General features: G+C 45.6%; 2 protein-coding genes across 2 annotated transcripts; both read right to left on the reverse strand.

The window, feature by feature from the left end:
- Nucleotides 1–7,953: 7,953 nt before the first annotated feature.
- LOC119393411 (uncharacterized protein K02A2.6-like) lies at nucleotides 7,954–9,804 on the reverse strand. Its single transcript, XM_037660410.2, has one exon. The coding sequence runs from the start codon at nucleotides 9,637–9,639 to the stop codon at nucleotides 8,173–8,175; it is 1,467 nt and encodes a 488-aa protein (XP_037516338.1). The 5' UTR covers nucleotides 9,640–9,804; the 3' UTR covers nucleotides 7,954–8,172.
- Nucleotides 9,717–12,088, reverse strand: LOC125758586 (uncharacterized). The gene is made up of 3 exons (XM_049415907.1): nucleotides 10,699–12,088; nucleotides 10,003–10,215; nucleotides 9,717–9,731 (listed from the first exon to the last, which is right to left on the reverse strand). The coding sequence occupies exons 1-3, from the start codon at nucleotides 12,061–12,063 to the stop codon at nucleotides 9,717–9,719; spliced, it is 1,593 nt and encodes a 530-aa protein (XP_049271864.1). The 5' UTR covers nucleotides 12,064–12,088.
- Nucleotides 12,089–25,837: the final 13,749 nt, after the last annotated feature.

Consider the following 25,837-nt stretch of genomic DNA (forward strand, 5'->3'; position numbering starts at 1 on the left):
GAGTAGTGTAGGCTAAAGGCGGTGAGCTAATTGCTAATGCGGGCTAGTGCCTGTTATTACTGGTCAATACCGTCTAGTGTTGCCAAATGAATTTTAGAGCTGGTTTAATTTATTATAAATGGTAGCTAGTGTTTTCAAAACTTGGTTCTTGTTGGTTATTAGCTTCTGTAGCTGAAACGTTTTCTCCATTTAATAAATCAGCATTTGACTTCTGCACATTTTTCGTTAGCTGGTTTGCCTGGTTGCTCTCATTTGTATCCATTGAGAGACATGAGCTTCGCGGCAAGAAACATTAACACATAGCGAAACTACGAGCGTGTGAATGCTCGCATGACTTAAAGTATTCACCTGTTTCGCCCTTCATCATACTGAAGCATATATTACAAGTGTTTTCCAGGTGTCCTTTACTTTACAGCGTTCCACGCTTCTCCGGGAGAAGTATCGATTTCGTCTGCACCGGTAACGCTTTCTTCGTGGGGCGATGTCAAGCTTTTCGTCGCCTCTCGTCCGGTCTATTCACCCCTAGCTCCATCCCGAAACTTTCCGCCTGGCCCTTCCGCCTGACCGCCTGACCCTTCCGCCCAATGTGTCTCTTTCCGGCTGCCGGCCGTAATCATGAGAGACTCCTTTGACGGACACGTAGTCTATGGCTGCCAGTTATTACAGCAAGCGCATGACTCACGCGAGCAGCTTCACTATACAACGTTGCTAGTTGGGCGAGATGGAACATGCGTCGCGTCCCTGTCCTCTCGCTCGTCTTTTGTCTAGTGTTTCCGCTCAATAGCAGTATGAAGCTTAACTATATCCTCCGTAGATTATGCGTAGATGCGTATGTGCGTCGGGACGTATGTTCGAGGCAGGGACAGAGTTAGATTAAGCAGAAAAAAAATAAATTTTCTGCCCCACACTGCAGGAGGAAAAAAAGGAGGGAGGGCTGGGGGGCGGGCAGGAAACAGAGTATAATAAAAAAAATAAGGCGAAGCTTGCACTAAGCCACGCAAGGCTTGAAACAGCGAACCTGGACGATTCTGAAGACTAATCTGGTTGCTTGTATGTTGTTTCTGGGCGTCAGCTAGGCGATGCAGGTTATTTTTAGGTTGCTTCTATGTGGTAGCTGGGCTTCAGCTAGAGAGGTTCGACTTAAACCGCAGACAGTCCCAGACACGACACGGATGTCCAAACTCCAGAGACGGAAGCTCGCGCTGAAACCAAGCGTTTGCACCTCTCATAAAACTACGGGCACGTCGTCGTTGGCGTTGGCATTCCATCGCTTCGGGGTCCTCTCGCAACTGCCTTTCCCGTTTCCAAGTGTTCTCTCCTTGTACGCACGCGGGGTTTTCGGATCGCCGCCGCAATTGCTTTGCAGCCATTTGTTGGGATAACTGTTGCCTTCTTTCTTTTATTGCGATAGCAATTATATGGACAGTCTCGGCTGGAAAATGTCCGTCCCCGTCGCCGTCATTCACCGTATATGTATAAGTATGTATATATATAGAAAGTCCACAAAGAAAAATAACTAAGAAATTCTTTCCGACGCGCGGAATCGAACGGGCGACCTCTCGTTTTGCAACCCGCCGCGTTAGACGTTAGGCCACGACAGCACCGTTTCTCAGCCTGCTAACGGTGAGCTATTTATATACACCATGTAATGGTTTCTTAGTGGCCACATAGATGGCGCGACGTGCGCGCGTGTGGCGCGCTTTAAAGATCGTCGTCCCGCCCCTGCGAACGCCGGTGCTCTTCGCGCTACAGGGCGTCGTCGCTTTCGTGCGCTTATCTCAAGGAAAGAACGGCCGGTGGGGTGCTTCGCTTCGCTCGCTGCAGCGGCCACGTTTGCGAAACGAGCGCGCGGTTCAAACAGAAATAAGTAACAACTGTGACAATTAGTTCGCGCTCGTCTTGTGTGTACCTGTTCGTTCGTTTTGTGCGTCCTGCTTTATGTTTGAGCAGTGCGCTTCAAGTGTCGAGCTGTGACGCATTAGTTCGTGCTCGTTCTGTGTGCGTTCTTTTCGTGCGTCCTTTGGGCTCGAGCGACGCGCTGGCAATTTCGAGATGCTTTCCGTTCTTCGCGTTACATTACAATTTATTGCTATCGCAATCATTGCTTCGCTGTTGCGGCGAAACTGTGACTTTTTTAATGGAGGTTGTGTGTAGTGGGATTTACCCAATTTCTGTGGCGTATACCCGTTTCATCAAGGAATTATACCAGCTGAAAACAGACGAACACAGGAAACGGTGAAGGAGACAGGAAGCTACCCGTTTATATCCGTTTATGATGATGATAGTTTTTTGGTACACGGTGAACAAGAAACGATTTGCTAAACAGCTTCGTCGTTTCATGCATATACGTGCGCATGCTCCGCGCTTTATGAGTACAGACATAGAGCTGCTGGCTATAAATGTATGCTGAACACGTGTGCAATGTCTTTATGAGACCCGAGTTGAATTAGAACGCAGATGATCAAAATACACAGACGTCATCAGAAAGGCACAGACACACAGCAGTCGAACGCAGGCTTCATCCCACGATATGATCAAGGATTAGTCTGGCTCGTATATTGGACAGCAGATACACATAGATACAACTGGTGGAGGCGGATTAGGGCTCTATAATAACTAACTTTCATGACATTACCAAAAGTTTAAATATATACGCACTTGAAACTGTTGGCATTTGAGTAGAAGCAGGCATTCATTATACAAATGAAGACTCAAAAGAAGATTCTATATCTGACGTCGACTCTTCTATTTTGGCACCATCATTAAACATGGATTAGGTTAGATTACAATGAGAGCTAGCGTAGGTAGTCCGCCAATATTCTTAAGCATTTTCCTTTTTTATTCCATCCTTAGCCCGCTTTGAAGCGCTTATAGGAAACACCCATACTGTTGTGTTAGTGGGGGTTGCGTATACGGAGTGCTAGCGCTAGCTCTGCTAACAACATACTAGTATTGTCATCAACTTTCCCTTTAACGAATCTGATTACAAGGCTGCCACAGTTACACATTTGATGCGCAAGCTGAGAGAGCCCAGATACAGAATTTTTGACGTGTGCCGCGCTGGTGCAACGCGATGTTGATTAATTACAATGCTGAGAGCCGCCTCTGTCAGCTGATACACCTATAATCATCATGCGCTGGTAACTGACATCTTTATTTAATTCAGCGCGTCTTCGCCAAGTTACTTCGTCGTTGCTGAGAGCTTTGGAGGAAAAAAATTGAAACTTTTATCAAATTTGCATTGCAATGAAAGTTCTAGTTCTCAGGCGTAGGGGGAATCAGTATAAAATTTATTTAAGCAATATAGAACGAAGATAAGGTTCTTATAAATAAAGGTTGCCTTACTCAGCACAATCGACAAAGTTCATTACCAAAGGAAGGAATAATGGCACGAACGCATATATCTAAAAAAAGAAGAAACGTCGTGTATGTACACTGTAACAAAATCGAGTATTTGGGGAGTATTTATACCACACAACAATAATCGTCATCTGGCTTGATCGCGTTTCCTTTCTTGAAAACCCGGCTCTCGTCACTTTCCTATCAAGAATGCTATGTCACGATGATAACGCGCGCCGTTCGTGACCGGAAAGTGCCAGGACCGTGGTGATAAGGCGAGGAAAGTACGCGAGGTAGATGACGATCATAGCTGTGTGGCAGAAATACTACCAAAATACTCGATTTTTTTTCTTAGAGTGTATATTAAGCTAACCTAATAAGGAGAATTACAAACAACGAAAATGGGACAGGCGCGTTGCTATGCTGGCAATATATGAGCATGCATATACGCGTACTATATCCAGTGGAATGTAAGCAATGAAGGGACATTTTGGAATATCGAGTAAGTAAACTTACATATACGCGGCATGGTATGATGATTTGTAGCATTTCACTTCACTGTTTCGTATCACTTCCGCGATATCATTTCGTTTTTCATAATACTCTTTTCTGTTCGCATCAGCGGAGAGCACGGCAAAGTTATGTGGGCGTAATTGTTTCTTTTTAAAGATAGCGTCCTCGAATTATCGTTGCTTTGTTTACTTGGCGCTGCAGCACTTTCTATTCCGTTTAACTTAACGCTTTTATAAGTGAATAGGTGTCGTTGATTTTAGTATACACATGACTCACCCATGGCCACCTTCATCCGTCATCTCTATACGAAGCAGTTTGTTTGACTGGTTGATTGATTCGATCAGAGTGGAATTACTTAAAAAATGAAGTCTGTTTTCACTTGCCAAAACCACGATATGACTAGGAGGCGCAATGTAGGGGGACACCAAATTAATTTACCGTGCACCTAAACCTAAGCACATAGCGTTTTTGTATTTAGCTTCCATAAAAATGTGATCGTCGTGGCTGGGAATCAAGCCCGCCTTCTCTGGCCTATACAGCTGTACAACAGCTGAGCAGCTAGGTTGTCAAATGTGGCAGGTTAAGGTCTAGGTATACAATTAATGTGGAACTTTGTTTAAAAATATGTCAAAGGTTTGAATGTACTTTATATCGCATTGGCACAATATCTTTAATAGTTCGTAAAGTGGGCCGGGAGGGGTTGCGGATGCACGAGAAATATACCGTAATTCATATAAAATTTCTTATAATATTTCTCATACTTATTATTTTGTGAAATCGTATAGATTTAAGGGACAGTCTGACTCTAAGAAAGGCTTTTTATCTCATTAGGCGCGTCCCTGAAATTGCTGTAATTTAGTTGCATTGTTTAGACCACATTTACTTCTTTGTTATATGCGCAGAAGTTGGAGCACATCTTTCTACTTCATTTCAGAGAGGTAGTCGTCGCTTATTCACAAATACCAATAAGCACTGAACCGCTTTGAACCTATGTAACATTGTCCACCGTTTATTAACAAATAACATTGGTTTAAACAAGATCTTAATTAATTGCTTTTAATATTCGGAACGTCGCGCATGTGTCGAGAAGGTTTGCTGCGTGATGTTCCGGAAGCACGCGACCAATAATAATGTATGCAGACAGGCACACCACGAAAACAAAAATTATGAAAGCAATAATCGCGGTTACGAAGAGCCAGAGAGGTGACTACCGGAAGCCTCCACGGGTAGTCATCGCGTTTCTCGCACTAAACATGACTTACTAGGCGTGAAAGAAAACGGCAAAAGGAAATAAAGGAGAGATAAATAAAGAAAAATAGTATGACCAATCGCACAAAAGTGCGCGCAAAAATATTTGCCTGTACGCGAAGGCCTTTGTGGGAAATTAAATACGTCGCGTTCCCGAACCGCAGAAATAATATTCTTTGATCAGCTTGGTACACAGCAGCCTACAAACAATGTCCCCAGGGGATGTTTGGCGCTTTTCTTTCTTCTTTTTCCCTGCAATTATGTGGTTTTTATAGCAGATTTCTTAATAAGAGGCTTCTTGTTCTACAAACCTTCACCCGCGACGGTAGAGTACGCTGGAATTCAAGGTGCTTAGAGTTTACCGTTCAACGTTGTTTGACAAGATTTCTCTAATGTGTGTAAGCTTGCTTAGTTATGTATTTCTTTACGTATTTATTCATTTATTTACAAGGCATTGCGTAAGTAGAGAAATTTACAAGAAATGTACATATTGCATAATAAAATATATATAAGAATATATAATCCAATACAAATGAATGAAGACGATGGAAGTACATCAAAAAGTAACGAATATATAATGTAAAATTCTGTTATGAAAAAGGCAAAAAAAAAAGCGAATTCAATAAAAATTTACTACTTCGAACGAGACACGAGTATTATGCGGCAATCAGGTGAACTATATCTAACTGAACAAAACGAATGCCGACTTTCGAGACGCAATCACGTCAACACATTGGAAAGATGGGTGAACTTTGCGCAAGTTCATGTCGAAGTCTTGAGATAAGGATAGTCATCCAGAAGTCGTGTGAAAGAGACTTCACGGTGTGTTTCCTACCATAAGCGTGCGCAGGGTTCCCCTTCAGGGGGGGGGGGGGGGGGTTCGAAGGTTCGTCGCAGCGCCCCCCTCCCTATTATGTCAATGTATGCGGCTGCCTTTGCGCCCCTCTTCTCGCCCCCCCCCTACAATGTATAGGGCTGACTTTGCGCCCCCCCCCCCCCTTCTCGCCCCCTTGCCCCCCCCCCCCCCCCCTGCGCACGCCTATGTTTCCTCCTACAAAGCGTCCTCAATGGCAGGTTGCGAAATTCCAAAGCTGCATTTTTTGGCACTGTTCAGCATGTGCCCTCCTCAGTTCACCGGCGATGCGTTATCCTGCTAACGAACGCCACTAATGGCCTTGGCTCCGGATGCACAAACTTCGGGTTGTTGGCGGCCCGTAGCACGCGTTTACTTTTTCAACCACTTCTATTTCATTTTGAATTTGTCCGTTGAACAACTCACTTGGTACAGAAGGAAAGCAGATGATTTTTCAAGGGCTCGTTTATCTTTGTTAGACACAATATTAATGATAACTAACAGACAATAACGCCAAGGAAAGCACAGGGGGTGTTATGACTGCCGGCGGCAAGTCATCTTTTCGTCCACTTTACTTTCTTCACATTTATATTCTAAATACTACAGATAACACCCCCTGTACTTTCCTTGGCGTTATTGTCTGTTAGTTATCATTAATATTGTGTCTCACTTGGTACAGAAAATAATAATCATCTACACCACGCGTTTTTGAGACATGATAAAATAAGGGAGGTTGACGCCCTTAGGTAGCCAGGTTATTCCTTGTCGCAAAATGCAACTCTATAATACAGTACGAACTGTCAACAGATGGGCACAAAGCACTGTGCATGAGTTTACAGAATGCAAAGAAATATGCAGGGGCGTATGAAGACATAAATATTTTAAATGTGCCTATATCATGATCCCAACTTCCTTATTCGTTGACTTAATTGTGTCCTTGAAGCAAAAATGCTGGCTTGTTTTTTTTTCTTTTTTGTTTTTTTTTTGTCAAACGGCGCCACTTCAGAACATGAAGAGAATGAAGAGAAGGCAGAGAGGTCAACCAGACGCGCGTCCGATTTGCTATCCTACACTGGGGGGGAAGGGATGAAGGAATTCAAACAAAAAAAGAAGAGGGGGAGAAAGCCCTGTCAGGGTACATGTGCGCATGTCCTTCACATGCCTACTAGCTAATGCTCAAGCAGGTCGATCTTCAAAACAGTAGCAATGCCCGCGTCGCTTTGCTGGCCTCCGACGCGTAAGGCCGCGATCCGAGGGTCTTCTGAAAGCTGCCTGCCGTCTAGTTTGTTCAGCGCACTGCGTAGTACGTTGCGCTCGCTCACAAAACGATCACAGAAACACTCTAGACGTTCTATCGTTTCGTCACTGTTGCACGAGTCTCATGTGGAGGTGTCTGCCATTCCTAAGCGAAAAGAGTCCATTTTCGTGAATGCCACTCCTAACCACAGGCGGCACAGTAATGTTTCGTCACGGCGGGAGAGGTGCGATGGAATTTGCAGCTTCTTTGATGGGTGTACTTTATGTATGCGACGGTTCCAGACTCTACCATGTTCGCAGTATTGAGACAAACTTGAGGTTTGAGGTATTTTGAGGTAGGAATTTGAGGTAAGTAAATAGTTGATCAACATATTCTTTTTCGCATAGTGCTGCCTATAGAGCTACAAACACAGCGACTTGTTAATCGAAACTCTGCAGTTTCATAGCCGCATGCCTATAGCCTTATGTATTTGTGGCCTTGCTTCAAGTCTTTTTGTCTAAGCGCGTTATTAAATCAATACATGGCGATCTGTTATCACTTTATTGATCCTACGAAGGTGTTACCTTGAAAAGAACGACCATTCGGCGTAAATGGCACCGTCCTAGCGCGAGCACAAGATAAGCATTGATATTAAACAAATAACGGCAAAAAAGGAAAAGTTATACGGCAAAATGTAGGCTGAAATTACATGTTGTTAAAAGGAGTAATTAAAATAACAACAATATTGTGAACAGCCGAGCAGCAGGAAACGAAAGAACGCTTTTTTGCGTGATGCCGGTGTATTTGTACATAGGCAGATCAGGCTTGCGCATGCGTGGTCACTGCAATGCTTGATGACGTTGCGCCTGGTCACATCTTCCTTCCCTTGGGAAAAAAAAAGAAAAAGAAACGAAAAAAGAAACAGAACACAAAATGTCTAAACGAAGGCACATTGAAAAAACCACTCAAAGTTCAATTTTCACTACATCCGCTGAACAGTTTGCGTTGGGCACTCTGGGAGAGGATAGCGTTGTGGCGCTCTTCGCTGTCTTGCGCTTCTACGCAGCGCTTCTTGAGGTGCTTGCTGCTCGGTGGTGCACGGCTGCGGACTGGATTGCGCGGACGCTGTCGCGCTTTCTGGCTGCTGCGAGAGAACCTGCCCGTTTGTGGACCTGAGGTGTTCCCTCGTGCGTCGTAGATGCTGGCCGTTCTCAGTCGCAACAATATAAGAGCGTGGTGTACTTGCCGGGCCCATGACGACTGCTGGTGCCCAGGTCTTGTTTATTGTATCATAAACAGATACTGTGGACCCACTGTGCACTTCCGGTAGATTCCGGGTTGATCTGTTGTAGAAGACGCGTTGTTTTCGCCGTATTTCGTCGAGGCGCTTTCGGACAACTTCGGTCGGCACGGTTTGGGGTTCTAGGTGACAGTCTAGTACGGGCAGCTTGGTCCTCGTCTGTCGACCCATGAGCCGTTGGACGGGTGACTTTAGGCGGTCATCCCTTGGCATGTTTCTCCATTCAAGCAGGCCGCTGTAAAACTCCAGTGTTCCAAACCTGCACTTCTTCAGTAGTTTCTTTGCTTCCTGGACGGCCCTTTCAGCCATGCCGTTACCGCGAGGGTAATGCGGACTGGAAGTCACGTGGATGATGCCCAGCTGCGTTGAAAAAACACGGAAGCACGTGCTATTGAACGGGGGGCCGTTATCGCTGCATATCTTTGCTGGTATGCCGTGCGTGGCGAAGATTTGCATGCACACGTTTGTCACTGCTTCTGCCGTAGTTCGATGCATCTGCTTGATCTCGAAAAAAAAGGAATAGAAATCCACCACAACCAGGTATTCATGGCCTTCGTGATAGAAAAGATCGATTCCGACTACTTGCCACGGCAAAGTAGGTATATCGGGACTAAGCATTGGTAGCTTGGCGTTCCTGCTCTTGTACCTTTGACAAAGTTGACACGCCTTCGCTAGAGCTGCAATATCCGCCGACATGCCTGGCCAGTACATAACTGCTTTGGCTCTTGCCTTCATCTTTTCTTCACCCCCGTGTGCCGCGTGAAGCAAACGAAGTACTTCTTGCCTTTTTGTTGGCGGAATGACCAACTTGTTGCTTCTTAGGAGAAGGCCATCTTCGACGTGAAGTTCGTCGCGGTAGTTCCAATACGCTCGTGCGGTCTCAGACACCTGAAGCTTGCTCTCAGGCCATTCTGTGCTTGAATAGCTGCACAGTTCGGTCATTGTTGCATCCTTGAGTACCTCTTCCCGGATTTCCTGCAGTTGCCGATCAGAGACTGGAAGAGAAGAGAGAGCATGTACATGAAAATCCAGTGATTCTTCTTTCAGCTCCTTCTGGTTTGGAAAGCGCGAGAGTGCATCCGCTAGAAAGAGTTCTTTTCCTGGTTTGTAAACCACTTTTATAGGAAACCTTTGAAGGGAGAGTCTCATACGTTGCAATCGTAACGGGCACTCACATAGTGGTTTCCTAAATATTGACTCTAGAGGGCGGTGATCGGATTCGACGATTACTTCTGGCTGCCCTAGGATGTAGTCTTCAAACCTTGCGCACCCGTGAACAATGGCTAGCAGCTCTTTCTCGATTTGGGCGTACTTCTTTTGTGCTTCGGTAAACGAACGCGAAGAGTAGGCGATTGGGTGTCCACTTTGCAAAATAACTGCCCCTACCCCTTTCTGGCTTGCGTCCACGGACAACGTCAAGGGGACACATTTCGCAAAATAGGCGAGAACGGGTGCTTTTGTTAGGCAGGCGCGAAGTGTATTGAAGCTTTCTTGGGTCTCTTGTGTCCAGACCCAAGCCGTGTTCTTCTTCAATAGCTCCCGGAGGGGGGCAGACAATGCCGATATGTTGGGGATGAAACGCGCCACAAAGTTCATCATCCCGAGAAAAACCTGCAGTTTCTTACAATTTTGCGGTGGTGGCACGTGCAAGATGTCGTCTACTCTCCCGGGATCCAGGCAAAGTCCTTCTTGCGTGAAAATATGACCCATGTATCGAACTTGCGGCTGCAAAAAATGACACTTTTTTTTATTCAGCTTTAGGTTGTGCTCTCTGCATCTTGCGAACAAAGCTGCTAGATTTGTGTCATGCTCTTCTCGACAGGTTCCCCAAACGAGAATGTCATCCATTACAACGGCGACACCACTCAGGCCTTCCACTACCTGGTGCATTGCCCGCTGAAAAACTTCTGGGGCCGAGGCAATCCCGAAGGGCATGCGCAGAAATTTGTAGCGGCCGTAGGGAGTGCTCATGGTACATAGTAATGAACTTTCTTCGTCTAGCTTAATTTGCCAAAATCCTGAAGATGCATCTAGCGTTGAAAAGTACTTTGCCCCATGCAGGCGCGGAACTACATCCTCTAATGTCGGCATATGATAGTGCTCCCTCAGTATGGCCTTGTTCAAGTCCGAAGGATCTAGACAAATGCGCACTTTGTCGTTCCTAACTACTACTACCATGTGGCTTGCCCAGGCAGTAGGTTCAGTTACCTTTGCAATGACGAGGTCGTGCTCCATTTTATTGAGCTCTTGTTTCACGCGGTCTTGAAGAGCAACCGCGACTCTCCGAGCTGGCTTGACGCTCCCTCGTGCGCCTGGTTTGAGCTCGATGTGGTACGTAGCACCCTTCAGCTCCCCGAGGCCTTGGAATACATCATCGAAACCGGCACTTGGGTCATGGCTTGGCAGTGCGTCGACTGCGCGTACGCGGGATATTAGTCCTAAGCGCTCTGCAACACCGCCACTCACTGTTACCGGCACGGACTGGGGTACGATGAAAAATTCCACTTGACAGGTCTGAGCCATGTACGAAGTCGGTAAGGTGATTTTACTCAACGCTGTTTGCTTATGGCCGAAAAAAGCGCGCAAGGTGGTCGAGCATGGCTGCGCCGGCTGCGTAGTTAGTTTCCGAAGCGTCACTTCAGGCATGACACAGCAGTTAGCTCCCGTGTCAATTTTGCATTCAATCGCTGAACCAGCGATAACAATTTTCGCCGACCAACGGTCCTCACTGGAGATAGCATATGCTTCTAGGGCTTTTAGAAAGTACTCGTCTTCAACTCCTAAAACAACCTGCTTCACTTCGCGTGCGGCCGATCTAGGTGTTTGCTTTGGCTGACGGCACACACGAGCGAAATGATTGCTTCTGCCGCAATTGTTACAGTGTTTGCCCTGCGCCGCACACTTTCCATATTTGTGTTTTTCAAGACCGCAGCGCGTGCAAGGCGCTGTATTCTCTTTGATTGCGGCAATTGTCGGGTTGTCCGTTCTGGCTCTGATTTCTAGTAGCTGTTCTTTTGCTTGTTCCCTTGCGCGGCACATTTGCACTACTTTTGAAAACGAGGGGTTTTCCGAGAGGAGCTTCTGCTGGAAATCCTTATCTTTGATGCCAAGAATTATCCTGCTCCGAATCAGCCGTTCCTCAAGCTCGCCGAAATCGCATCTTCCCGCGAGGATTCGCAGCTGCGTAAGCCATTCATTGAACGACTCTCCCTCTTGTTGGTCCCTGGAGCCAAATCGGAATTCGTTAAAGGTGAGGTTCTCAGACGGCTTGAAATTTGCCTCGAACTTTGCTGAAATAATTCTGAGGTCTTCTTTATCGTCTTCGCTGTCGAACTTGAACGTATAGAATGTTCTTCTCGCGTCCTCGCCTATTGTCATCAAAAGGGTTGCGGCTTGAACATCCTTAGGCTGCTGGCTCAGTCCCGTCGCCGTAGCAAAAAGGTGAAACTCACGTTTCCATGCGGTCCAGTTGTAAAACGTGTCCCCAGACATGTCTAGTGGCCTCGGTGGCTGCAGCAGTGTTGACGCCATTCTCGCGACGGGCGTTTCCGGCCGGTCAGTGGGTTCATTCATTGCCGACTTGCGGTGGTATCAAACGAACCACCGCCCCCACTTCTGACACCATGTGAACAGCCGAGCAGCAGGAAACGAAAGAACGCTTTATTGCGTGATGCCGGTGTATTTGTACATAGGCAGATCAGGCTTGCGCATGCGTGGTCACTGCAATGCTTGATGACGTTGCGCCTGGTCACAAATATTTTGCTTTTGCTTGCGTTTCGGCGGTGAAACATCTGCATCAGGGCAAATAGAAAGCTCCAGTTATTACGGTGAATTACACAGAATAGAATACACCGCTTATTTCTAGCCCGGAAGCAGATGCCGGGAACTGCATTTAGCGCATAACACGCAGAAAGTAGCGCAAGGGCTCCTATTATAACTGCCCCGACTCTAGTGCGCCATTATATTAGAGGCTTACTCTTGTGCCAGTAATCACCGGGTCAGCGTAACATCCGAGGTTCCTATCGCCAAATTACGCAGCCACTTGTAATCTATGTTCATTATTTCTTCCGCATGCCATTATATGGTTTGAAGAGGGCTCTTGATGATAATAGGGACTGACTTGTTGATTGAAGAAAAAAGAACAGGTACTATTTTGCTGTCATCGCCCTCATAATCGCACATTTCAAATCTTCTGTCCACTTACAAAACTAGCTGTTAAAAACAAATTAAGGCAGATTAGCACTTGTGGTGCCTGGAAGAGCAGCGGAGCTGGGCGGCCTTCCTTGTTTCTCTTTACTTTTCTCTTTCTTTCTCTTTCTCCCTCTTTTTTTCTATCTTTTTATTGTTTCTGCTTCTTCCTATTTCTTTCTTTTTCTCTCTATCTATTTCTTTCGATCTCTTTCTAGCTCTTTCTATCATTTTTTTTCACTTTCTTTCCTTTCTCTCTCTATTTTTCGCTTCCTCCTTCTTTCTCTCTCTCTCTCTCTCTTTGATTCTCTCTTAATCTTTCTGTTTATTGTCCTCCTGTGCCTTTCTGCTATTTCTCTCTTGCGCCAGTTTCTTTCTCTATCTCACTCTCCGTTTCTTTCTCTCTTTCTATCTCTTCGCTTCTTTCTCTTTCTTTATTTCTCTCTCTCTCTCTGACTCGTTCCCTCGATAATCCGAGTTGTGACATTCCATGCCAGACAAATCGGCACTGCGGGTGAGCGCACACCAGGCGCACATGTTCGGGGAGCAAAGCAGAAGATGAAGAAGAGGACGAAGAGAGCGTGCGCGCCGGCCGAGTTATTGCGTTGCGCGCGCGAGAAAGCGACATTTCATTCACGATGATGATACTTTGTGCAAACGCGCAACGACATAACGAAAAGAATAAGAGCTTCGCTGTGCAAGAAAAAGAGAAAAAAAAATAGCGCATTCCAGAATTTTCTGATCACGTAACAACCTGTTCCTTCAGCGTTTTCAGTTGTGTTTCCCTTCACGGGCGCACGTTTTATTAATTGCGCGGCCCACCGTGTTACGCGCTATGTACGAAGGCTTAACAGCGAGAAGTAATAAATCCTTCACTGAAGCATCCGAAGCATACATAAGCTACAAAGAAACGCCAGGACTGCGAGTAAAACGCAGCACACCGCAGTCACAGCGAAAGCTGAAAGAGCGGCATTTTTAGAGCCCATTGTATACTCTCTTGTGGCAAGCACACAAGCTACGTACCCACTTCGCCAAAAATTATCATTTTTGGGAAGTTGGGAAGCACCCACCACGACATTACTCGTCATTCTGCGGAGAAGCGAGGCACCATCTGTACGGCAATGTGTACACTTTGTTGATGCGGCGGCAGATGATGATGAACAATTATGGCTGAGCCCTCTGTAATGGGGTGGAAGCTTTAAACGACACACTAGTTACGTAATTCGCATTGCATGACGCCCGGTCATTATTTCAGTCTCCCACCACGCTATTTAATATACGTTGACGTGAGAAAAAAAGAGAGAGGGGGAAAGAACATTATTGAGACCCCGAGCAAATCGATCATGGGGGCCTTATGGGCTTCCTTGGCCACCAAAAGAAGTGCACTTGCGAGGAACCCACTACGCTATAAATCATCATAATTTTTCTCAGGTAGGGAAGCAGCTATTATAACATTTTTCGTCATTCTGCGGATAACCGCGGTATCCGTTAAACACCTGTAAGGCATTATGAACACTTTGTTGATGCTGTGCCTGATGACGATGAAGAATTATGGCAGAGCCCTTTGTAATGGGTTGGAAGCATTCGACAACCCACTCGTTGCGCAATTCGCATTGTGTGACGCCTGGTTACAGAATTCGCGTTGTGTGAGGCCTGGTTGTTATTTTACTCTTCTACCACGCTATATTACGCATGTTAATGTGGTTTCTTGCCGACATGAATTCTGTATAGGGTCTTTTTGCAAAGCAGTTTCAAGCACCGGCGTGGTTCTGAGGTAAAATACTGGGCTCCTACGCAGAGGGCCCAGGTTCAAACACCGTTTCATCCTGGATATTTTTTTTTTTCATTTCGCGTGATAGTGGTCACGGACACCAGCGGCTGCAGGAGCAACGGCGCACAACTACGGCGCCAAAAACGGCCGTTGTTGTGATATCACAGCAGCTTTCGCTGTAAAACAGCGTCGGCGCATGGACACGACCGAGCGCAGCGTCAGCCAAGTGTTTTGTGTGGGCGTCTTAAGTGACCAAGCAATTGGAGGCCCAGCACAGTAGTCGGCACGCTTCAATAAACAATCCAGGTGCAGAGGAGGCTTGATGATGGTATGAGAGAGGGACCGCGCAAATTAAATCGACACCTGCTACGGGGGCGTGCTTATAATTGCGGATGACAGCAAGCGCGCTCCTAGAACGGCGGCGCTTACACTCGTCGACCCACGAATAATTTCGAGAAAGATAATATTATCCCACGCTAGGCATTAAAAAAAACATAAAGAATGTGAGGAAGGACAAAACAATTAAAATGCAAGTGGCTAAAGTAGGCGTTCAAAGCAACATTATTATAAGCGTAGGTGCAGTGCCTCCCCTTGATGATCACGCCTACTCATCCGTGCCGAAGAATTCAGAGTGTTCTGTTCGAGAGAAACAAACAAGCCGTGATAAATATCGAGTGAACTCACAAAACTGTATCACGCGATGGAGACCCTTAGAAAGAGCTCTTCTAGAGTTTCCACCGTCGATGACTGCGTGGGTTCGTGGGAACTCATGTGGAACGTCGTTATCTGCCTGCAGGCAGTAATATGCCGCTTGTAACAGATCGGATATTCCATACTGAGAAGTCATCCTTTCCATGGCAACAAAAGTTTAAGCGATGCAGCGGCTCTCCAAATAATCACCAACGGCACTTTCCGCTAACGGGTGGCCGTCACTCGCGATCCTTCGTTGCCATGATACCTACCCTCTGGGGTTTAATAGTTCTGAGTCCTCAGAGACCGCGCCGCCAATATTAGCGACGCATTAAACAGACGCGACTCGCTTAGGTTACATTGCTATTGAAATTCTGTAAACATTCTGTAAGGCAAACAGGGAGCGTGTGCTACCCTTTCGTACTTCACCATGCTACCCACGCACCGGTATGCCAATATTTGCGACTTCCTGTACGCCATTCTACTGCCCGTTCGTGCATGAAGTATATAGAAAGAGGATGCTATATAGCTACGCTTCCCGCGTATCTCGGTACAAAACTAGCAAGTGGACCATCGTGGGTGCATGATTTGCCATACGCTGTATCCGTCTTTAGGTTAACTGCTTCAGCTACCACAAAGGTTTGATATTGTAACGATGGAATGGATTTATTTACAAGGTGAGGATAATGAGAGATGCTTAGTGCAGCGCCAGGGACAGGACGGTCAGCCCCACAACGGCTCGCTGCTCGCACGACCTTCTACCTTCTCTTCTGCTTGGCTCCAGCGAACTCGTGCAGCGTGACAATACTTGCGTTAGTCTTCGGGTTGGATATATGTGTCACCAGGCGTCAACTTAGGTGCTTCAAGCTGCCATTGTGCAAGCTCTCATTTATCAATCTACAATGGAGATTGAACTTCTTGTGTAATGACACGCTTCGCTTTCGTGTTCCGATTCCTACACTCTTAATCATGTCCTGCTTAAAGTTGCAGCTTATAGCCCGGAAACGAGACGAAAAATCTAACGCCTATAGACTGTTTGTTTAGCCGGCACAACCTGTAGCCGGCGCCGCCCGTAGCCGTCCCGCGGCGTAGTAGTTTTCTCAGCGGCTCATATCATAGGCGGGACTCAAATAGGCCGGAGATTTTTCGTCTCGAATCCCGGCTAGTTAAGAGGCCGGCTATGGAGATCTCCTCGTTCCGCGTGAGCCTAGCTACGCTGTGTCCCAACTACGGCACGTCCTAGCTATAGGCGGTATATGAAGCGGCGAGAAAAAAAATTGATTTTAAGCCACCTTTTAAGCTCTAATCGGGGATTTGGAGGCTTAGACACATATTTTATGATATACATAATCCATATACACATATTACACTCAGAAGTAAACCACAGAAAAATTTACAACAAACACTCGCGGATTCGAACTCGCGAACACTCGATCAGCAAGCGCGTACGCTAACCACTACACCACGTCACGCCGCGGCGACAGCGTTGTAAAAGAACGGGGGTTTATATGTACCAATAGGTCGCTACACACTGGCGTATTAGTGCAGTGGAGATCCTTATTATACATGCAGCGTTCACTGATACGTAAGGAGACATTTTTAAATGACCTTCGTGAAAATATATACGGGGTCACTCAAGTTATTGTTCGGAGCATGCTTGAAGCGAATTTGTGTGTTTGGTATAAAAGGTAAAACTGTTCCGCATATATTTGGCACTGGCACCTCAGTGACATTTAAGGAATCTTAGCGTTCATAATACCCCAGTTCTATTCACGTAAGCCGCTAGCCTGTTGCCTTTCGTGGATTGAACGAGTTTTCAACGTCAAGATTCGCTTGCCGTGGGACGTGAGCTCGGAATCCATCCGTGCCAACCGCACAGCGACGTAGCCGTAGAAACGACGTAGCAACGACGGAGATTAGCCGTGTTCTAAGTAACGTCGCTGGCCGCTTCACCGCCGATGGTTACCGGGCCGGTAGCCGATATCGTCACTAAGCCTATTCAGTTTATTTCGAAGCCGTAGTCGACGGTGCTTCAGAACAAAGCGCTCACGCTCATATGCCAGGATCTTGTACTTCTTACCGTTGTTGGCTCGACCCTCTCCGCGTAATAATTACACACTGAGATGAACATGCGCTGATAACCGTGGTATTGTCGGCAATATGTATAATATGCGAACACGCTCGAGCAGGTGCGGTGTGCCGCGCACGCACTGCAGATGAACTTCACTTGTAAAGGAGCTCATCTTGGTTCTAAACGTTGGATAGTGCATGTCGCTTCCCCTCAAACGTATGACGCTATTCCCGCAGATATTATTTTTGCTTCAACAGAAAGTGCGGCCCACGTTTCGGTCGACCATGGAAGCGAGGAGGTAGAGCTGACTGCATGCAGCTTCGCGGTCGCTCGGCGGACTGCGCCGCGGAAGAAATGCCTCTCACATGCGCTTACTTTGGACGACACTCGCGCGACAGACGTGACTCGTGAAGTGGGCTGTCCACGCTAAAGACATGGCGGCTCGGCATTCGCCGTTGTCTGACACGCAGTGCGCAGGCGGGAATTGGCTGCTAACATGAACAGGATCTTATATCCGGCAGTAGTTATCGCCGAAATATTTGCGACGTTCTGTTACGACTCCATCAGTGGCCATATTTTTTAGAACATCTCGATTCATGCGGGTATAGCGGTCCCGCCGCGCAAGTTAAATCACTTCATACTCGTCTCAAAGCGGAGAATTCACTAAACTCACACTGGATGATACAATATTTTTCAGATAAGTTTACTATAATATTTTCTGGAAGCGCGAGTCCATGCAATGTACTATATACGCAGTATTTGTGCGAAAGGCACCTTCATGGGCATGCAGTGCCTAACTCTATACAAGTTTCACCTTTCAATAAATTTTTGGCATATTTCGCAGCGATTAATACGGCGGTACACGCAAAATTGGCGAGCTACATCCACACAGCTGCATTTGCATGCGCACGCGACTGTTAGTTTGTTGTGCTATAGAGATAGCCTTGGGTTTTTTAAGTGTACACGCGACTGTTAGTTTGTTGTGCTATAGAGTGCATGGGATAGCCTTCTGGGTTTTTTTACGTGTACACGCACTTAATTTTTTAATGTGCGGATTACTGAGAGGTGTTGCGCACACCAGAAATCCAGAACGTAGTATAGTGGTGCATTAATAGAAAATGAATTTGACACCATCGAGTAATAGGTTCTAGTGTTGCAGAGCTATGCGCAGATGCTAAAAGACAACGTATGGTCTATGAAGGATGCAACTTTTGGTGCAAGCTGGATTTTTAATTTTTTTATTGCGCACGTACAAAGCGGTTTCGCCTCAGTTTGGCAGTCGTCACGAGGAACTTAAACTGCTAAACTATGATATATTATCCCAATAAAGTTAACGTAGAGCGGCCATTTGTCGAACATGAGGGTGTTTGACGATTTCTGAACTTTTTAGGCCAATGAAGCGATGTTATTACGAGGTACACCCACCGGCGTACGCACTTCGCGCTGGCACATATGTACGTACATTCCAGAGGACGGTAATTTAAGTATGCAAATATTGTTTTCCAGACTTAAGCATTGCTTAACATGGATTTAGGAGAAAAGCGTGAACGGTTTTGCGAAATCTAGAAACCTCGTGGGAGCTCTACTGCTCGCACTTGATTTCGACAGCATGCCGTTGCTTTTAATAGAGCATTAAATTAGATATGTACATTTCACGGCAAACGATTCGCGCATTTGTCCAAGGAAGCATTTTGTTTTTCATCATTACCAACCTATTTTATGTCCACTTGAGGGCGAAGGTCTCTTCACTAATCCCCCACTGTTCCTATCCAGCGTTTTCATTACTATTTTGTGTGTTTGTGGCATGCACAAGAACCAAGAAAGCAGTCAGGTTGCGGTATCCCTAATGCGGACTCCCTTGACGTCACGGTGGCAGGCCGTGTAGTGGTTGATTGTTGGCTAACAGAGTTTTAGAATTGTGTACGCACACGTTGCGTTGGCTGGGCACGTACGCTATATTGTATTCGGAAAGTAACGTGCGTATACCAGTGTTTAGTCTTTGACAGATGCGCAGTGGCAACAAACACAAGAAATTGTGCACACGAAGCTCTGGGTACCGAGTTTTAACAGTGCCTAATTTTAACCACTTGGGATTTTTTTAACGTGAACCGACTACATCACATAGGAGAGTTTTTACGCTCAGTTTCCCCTTGATGGTTACCTAAAGTAACCACTACAAGTAACTTGGAAACTATAAGCATGAAGTGTGTTTAGACATGCGTATAAAACTTCGCATTCTTTTTTTTTTTCAGTAACGGCGGTTAAAGCATGGATGCACCATGTTCCTCGTAAATGTATCGTTCAGCGGAATCATTTTCGTTGAGAATGGCTTGACTGGCCCTATCAGCTTCATAATTCAACAGTACCTGCTGTGTCTAGCGTGTATAAGCATGCGAGAAACAGGTACTACTCACGTGTAAAAAATAAGTATTTATTGTAAAAAAATACAAACAGCGCTAAAAGCAATGCTCAGCGCTGAAGGAAACGATAAACGTGACATCCGATATTCTGGTGTTTTTGATCATTTCTTTTGATCGTTTCAATGTTTCTTCAGCAGCTTCCCACCGGCAAAACACCTGGGAAACAACTGGGTATTTCTCATTGCACTCTGCACAAGACGAAGCATTGAGCATGCCCAGTTGGGTGCGTGAGGACCTTAATATAGTACATTGTCAAGCACAAAATAATCGTATCGTACATCGTCAAGCACAAATTTCTCTAGAACTGTGCCAACCGAACGTTTCAAACTCTCTTGCACTTGATCGCAGTAGAAAGGCTTGTTGTCGTACTCCCTCCAAAACTCCGGGGTCAGGCGATGGGCGGGCTGCTGGCATGTCATCCTGATGAAAAAAAAAAGCAAGAAGACACATTCGACGTTATGTTCTTAGATCACCTGCCCTTTTCGCCCATCACAAAAAAACTTCTACTTGGGAAGCGGTTGTTCTCATTCTGTTGTACACCTTGTCGAATTTTGTTTAAATAGATAGTGTCACAGAAGTTGGAAATTACAAAAGTGTTTTCAGAAGCTGCTAATGAAGCTTTCTTATAGTATTTTAACCATAAACTTACCACAGTTATGAAAGAAAGCTTAACATCAGTTCCTTAGAAATACTCGTCGACCTCCACGAAATAAATACATGCGGGCATTGAACGTCTGACCGAAGATGACTGACTTTGTTGAGCTTCTCCATGAAACTTCCAGTTTTTTTAGAAGTGAAGCTCTGTTTCGAATGTCGGCTGCAAGAGAAAACTACAGCACAGTCGCAATTTGATGAGAATCACGTACAAGGAAAGCAGTTTTACAATAGATTCACGATTCATTCGTTAAGTAAATAAGATTTTTAGATGGGAGTGAGACGCAAAAAAAAAAGAAAATGAATAAAAAACACAAGAAGAAAGATCGTATGCTCAGTTACGGCATTGTAAACAACACCAAGGCCGGTGTTGCTGCTGCTGCTGCTGCTGGAGATCCTGCAAGGTGTGAGCTCCTGGACAGTTGCTCGATAAAATTGCGCCTTGCTCTTGTGTCAGAAGGTCTTGCCACCTGCAAACGTATTCAAGTTCTGTGTATACTATCACGAGGATGAACAACAATTATATCCCTTATTACGACTGCTGTATGAATTTCACTTCTCTGTAATAACATTAACAATGATCAATTCAACATAAATAATAAGCTGCCAACGAAAACAACAATACCTTTATACAACCACGGTTATATATCGCTGTTGCATCGCATGAAATGATGGATGAGAGAACAAAAATGCCATCAACTAGTTAATGTCTAAATTACATATGACGCATTACTTTACCTTCATCGAGATCAGCAATTTGCACAGGCACCAGAGCTGGTGCATGATGCACTGATGTACTTGTCCACACTTCACTTGGCACTGCATTAGACCAATGGGCAAATGTGACCCGAAACCACAGAAATCAGTGAAGGGGCAGAGTAAATACGCAAATGTATTCATGAGCATGAATGAGGCTGGCTTTAAAACTTGTTAGAAATTAGCCAGAAAAACGCGTTTTAAAGACTGTCGCTATTCAGAAAGTCAAATTGCAGATTTTTCCTCCTAAAAACAAGAGATGCCGCTAGTCGTATCTATGAGCGCCTGATCCAATGAAACGGTACTAACGTCTTCGGTACTCGTAAGTGCAGTTTTATTACTTTTTGATTGGGGGAAAACTTTTCTGCTTCCCAAAGGTAAAAAAAAAGAAATGTAAATACGAAGTATAACGACCTACCATGAAAGGACGTCCTATCATCATTCAACTGCTAGCAAAAATATGCTTCCTTTGATTGCCGCATTGTATCATTGACCATAAATGCAGAGGACAGTTGCTAGCCGAAAGATAGGAAGCCATGCGAGAGCTAAAATTACACAGCTTGTCAAGCAACACGAATTGATTATCTCAGTGACACCTGTCAAGACCGACGAAAGCCTCTGAACTGTACAAGAGTTGACAATAAATGCGATCAGCACGACAACACGTGTGCGACTACAGAGACGGATCACGATTACAACAAAGATAAGTACTCGTATACTCGTATAGTTACTCGTACGCATACTCGTATAGTTATTTCAAAAGCCGGCAATAGAATATTCTGGCAGCTCAATACCATCATTCATATATATCAGCGCAAGCATGCAACAATGTGAACGCTAACAGCACGAGCATATATGTGAAGAAAGAACACTCACCCAGGCTGGTACGATGCGCCGGGCTGTGTCCGCAGTGTGCGCACCAGCGAGACAGAAATGGCGCGAAAGCGTCGTGTAATCCTGCGTCAACTGCTTGCGTGTAGCCATGGCACGTGCAAGGGGATGTCGCTATGTCCTCGCAACACCCCCTTAATATTGAGATAAGAGAATTTTTCCATGGCGGCCGAGTACCGGCTCACGCGGCACGCTCAACAAACCACACCAACCTATTAAACATCCGCCGCTGTCGTGGAATGCGCTAAAACTAACCACTCGCGCCAAAAACGCAACCCCCTTCCCGTCGCACAATATCTTCGAACTCTCGCTTTTACCTCCTTCCTTTCTTTTCTCTGCGCAAAAACAGCAGAAGCGGAGTGCAACGGAGAGCGTAGCAGCCCCTATTATCTCTCACGCACGCAAGAGCGAGCGCGTAGTTAGCTCCATGCGTATACCTCCTCGCAGCATTGCTCGCCTTTGCGGCTGACGCTGTCGGCGCATGCGTATACACCGACGCTTGCGCCGACAAGTTATAACACGGGAGCATACGCTGAGCTGTAGCCAGGATTCTCACTTACGTGGCCCACACCGACGCGCGACTAATACTGCAGGCCGTCTATAAGGCGGCGGTGAAGGGTGCACGTTTTTTATATACGCTTGTCACGGCTAACTCCTGTTCGAAGGCCTACTATAGCCAGGAGTTTTCCTGAGTTTTGAAGCGTCCCGCCTACAGGGCATGAGTTAGCCAGGACTTGATTAAGAGTGTACAACGAAAGAATCAACAGGTTTTTTTTTGTTTTGTTTTGCTGTAGTAGCTCTCGTGGCGTATGCGCACGCTGATTCCTTGAGCAGAAGCAGCGCTGCCTTCCACGGCAATTTTCTACGCAACGTCACATATTGGCACAGACAAAACGGCTGCATATTTGCTGATAAGTAAATATAGAATCTAAAATGCCCTTACATTATCATTTAATATCCCGTTAAAGCTTTTCCTCGCTGTCTTTCTGTACACTTCTGCAGACTTGATCAGCGTCTTGGAAAACTACCGGTGCAGCTACAAATTGTCTCAGTATTTGCAGATGATTAGTTGTTCGTTTTAGCCTCACGCTTTTTTTGGCGCGCAGCTGCGAGAGCTTCTTTGTAAAATGTATTTCGTTTGCTTTTTTTGTGTAGAGCTGCGTAGGGAATATTTACACGCGAATAAGCAATTCGTTGAAAAGAAAGCGAAAATGGAGGACAAATACAAGAGGCGCGCAGACATTTTCTTATAGGTTTCTTTCGCACTAGCACAGCGCTTTCTTCGTTTTCTGAATCGTGACCCACCGAGCCGAGAGAGTCCGGGGCAAAGGGCGCACCCAACACGCCACGGCGGTTCAGCAATGACTCCCGCAGGGTGCCTTTCCACGCGCGCTCGGTGGGCTTCAAAAGCGCATTACCCTCACTCTGCATCAACACACATACCCTCCTTCTCTAGTCTCCTCAGGGGGCCCGGCCGGGTGCCTGCAATGCGTGCTTTTCACCCATCAAAGGAGTACCGCGGCAACGCAGGAGGCCACGACTTGCGTTGGGTGCGCTGCACAGCCGCTGGTTGTGTATATAGAAAACAAAAATCAAAATGACAGCACTTTCTGAGTCCTTAGGTCGTGCCTGAGCAGTCGCACGTCATCAGATCTAGCTGCAGAAAACGTGATGGTGCGTACACATGCAAAAAAAAAAAAAAAACGAAAAACGAGTGCGAAAAATGAAGCACAGTTGAGAGCCATTGTACTGACCAGGCAAAAAAAATGAAAGAAATAAATACGCAGGCAGGCGTCGTACTTTAGTGCTTAGTGCAATCTTCACTTATTGTATTAGGTCTGTTGACAAGTAACTCGGGATTGGGTTGTTACTCACAGCTTCCTAGCCTTGACTTTCGGGCGTGAATTCATAACTGTTTTTTTTTTTTAAACCAATCTCTTTGGTCCGTTCCTCCCTTTTCTAGGTGATAACGCCTGCTTGCTACCTGCTGTCTTCTACATTGACTTAATTACCATGACGATTGCGAACAAGCACCGGGAATCGCGCTAAGCGATGTGGCCCATCACGCTGACTTATTAGTGTTCATTTAACTGTAATCACTGATTCGTTGTCATGTCATCGTCATCGTTTCGCCATGTCCGCGCTATCTTCGTAAGTGCATTATTATTTGGTCATGATCACACCTCCTTCGCCACCTGATCTTCGTCTTCACGACAGAGATGTCATCGCATCGCTTGTCGTATAGTAAATGATCATGATGCTGTCGCTGTCCAGAGTTCTTTAATCATACCAGTTGCGAGAATCTGTTCCGAAGCCCGGACAAATATGGGGAGGTTAGCCAACAGACACGCCACATTGGAAGAACGACAGAAAACTCAACATATCCCTGCAGTTATCCCTGTCGTTGTGCGAGTAGCCACGTCGAGAATTAACACAATCACCTTCATGAAAGGTCGAAGAGTTCTTTGGCCGGAATGTCATCAAACGCGCGTAAACACTCAGCCTCATGAAGCTTGCGGTTTTAGGCAACATATGACTCAAGGAAATACGATATACTAGTTGGTTTCTCCACAGACAAGTGGCGCCATAATCTTCAGACCTTTTCGATGTTGACCGATGTCTTTTCCGGCTCTGATTCACGGAGCCCATGGGTTGTTTTGCAATTCGCGGGATTGAAGAACTATGGTCGTGGTGTTGCCGTCACCATCATGTTGTCTTCGTAGTGGTTTTAGGGACGTCGACTACTGTCGTCACCCTGTTCGTCGTCATCAATAATTGGCTACTGCGTCATCATCATGCCGTAACCACATTTCAACGTCGTCATGCCGTCACCTTTTCCTACCAGTGTTGACGGTGATGATTAAATGAGAACTGCAATATGCTTGACCAATCATACGGACAAAATAAAGTCGAGACGATTTCGTATTTGACTAGTTGTACTGCAATCAAATTGTACTACTGCTATCCAAAATTACTTGAAGCGCGCAAGATTCACGAAGAACTCCAAAAAATTTAAATTAACAAAATGTACTAAAGTGCTTCGTCGCAAGAAAATCTTTTGCTTCGTTATCAGTGGTAGCAATATGGGAAGATATCTGCACTAAATGGTTACTTCAAGTCAACTTATCATCAGATAATGCAAATCATCAGATGGTTGTAGAATACCCGGATTTAAACTAAAGAACATGACGGCGTTCTGCGCCTGTCGATTTTTCGATTTGTGACAACACTTGCAATAACGCAAGATTTTCATGCAATTCTCATGCAAGTAACTGAAACTAAATAAATTCTAATTGTCATGATCTTTTATGGGGACAACTCTGTCGGTTTATCGAAAGGAAACAAGCTTTGGAAGCAGAAGACCAGTACAGTCACATGGATTATTTCATATGGCAGGTTATTTAAGTTACAAATATGTTTCGAAATTATTTAAATTTTAACCAGTCGATTTCCTGTATCCTTCTTTTTTTGCTTAACTTGCTGCTGCTGTAACCACAAAGGGACAAAAGCAAGCCTACCAAATCACCTCCTGCTTCCTATTAAAAATTTTTCACAGTGCAGTTTTCTAAACAAGCTCATTGCAATTCGTAAAATGAACTGTGCTATTAAATTAAGGAAGCAGAAACATTAATTATATATGTACCCTCAAATGTTTCATGCAAAATAACAGGGAAGCGTAGACTTCTCCGCTCCGTTCGGAAGAAAGCTTCACAAAACAAAGGCGGCTATAAGTACAACGACTTGGGGCCAAATCTTCGGCGCGAATGCATTGGCACCGCTATAAAGGAAATTAAATAATAAAAAGGAAACGGCACGATGTGGAAGACAAGCGGTAAACAATGCTACGCCTCGAGGGAAAGATTCAGGAAAATGTTGTGCAAACTTCCATCTTCCGCATCGCTTGCA

This window comes from Rhipicephalus sanguineus, chromosome 5 (genome assembly GCF_013339695.2).
Source record: "Rhipicephalus sanguineus isolate Rsan-2018 chromosome 5, BIME_Rsan_1.4, whole genome shotgun sequence".
Classification (NCBI taxonomy): Eukaryota; Metazoa; Arthropoda; class Arachnida; order Ixodida; family Ixodidae; genus Rhipicephalus; species Rhipicephalus sanguineus.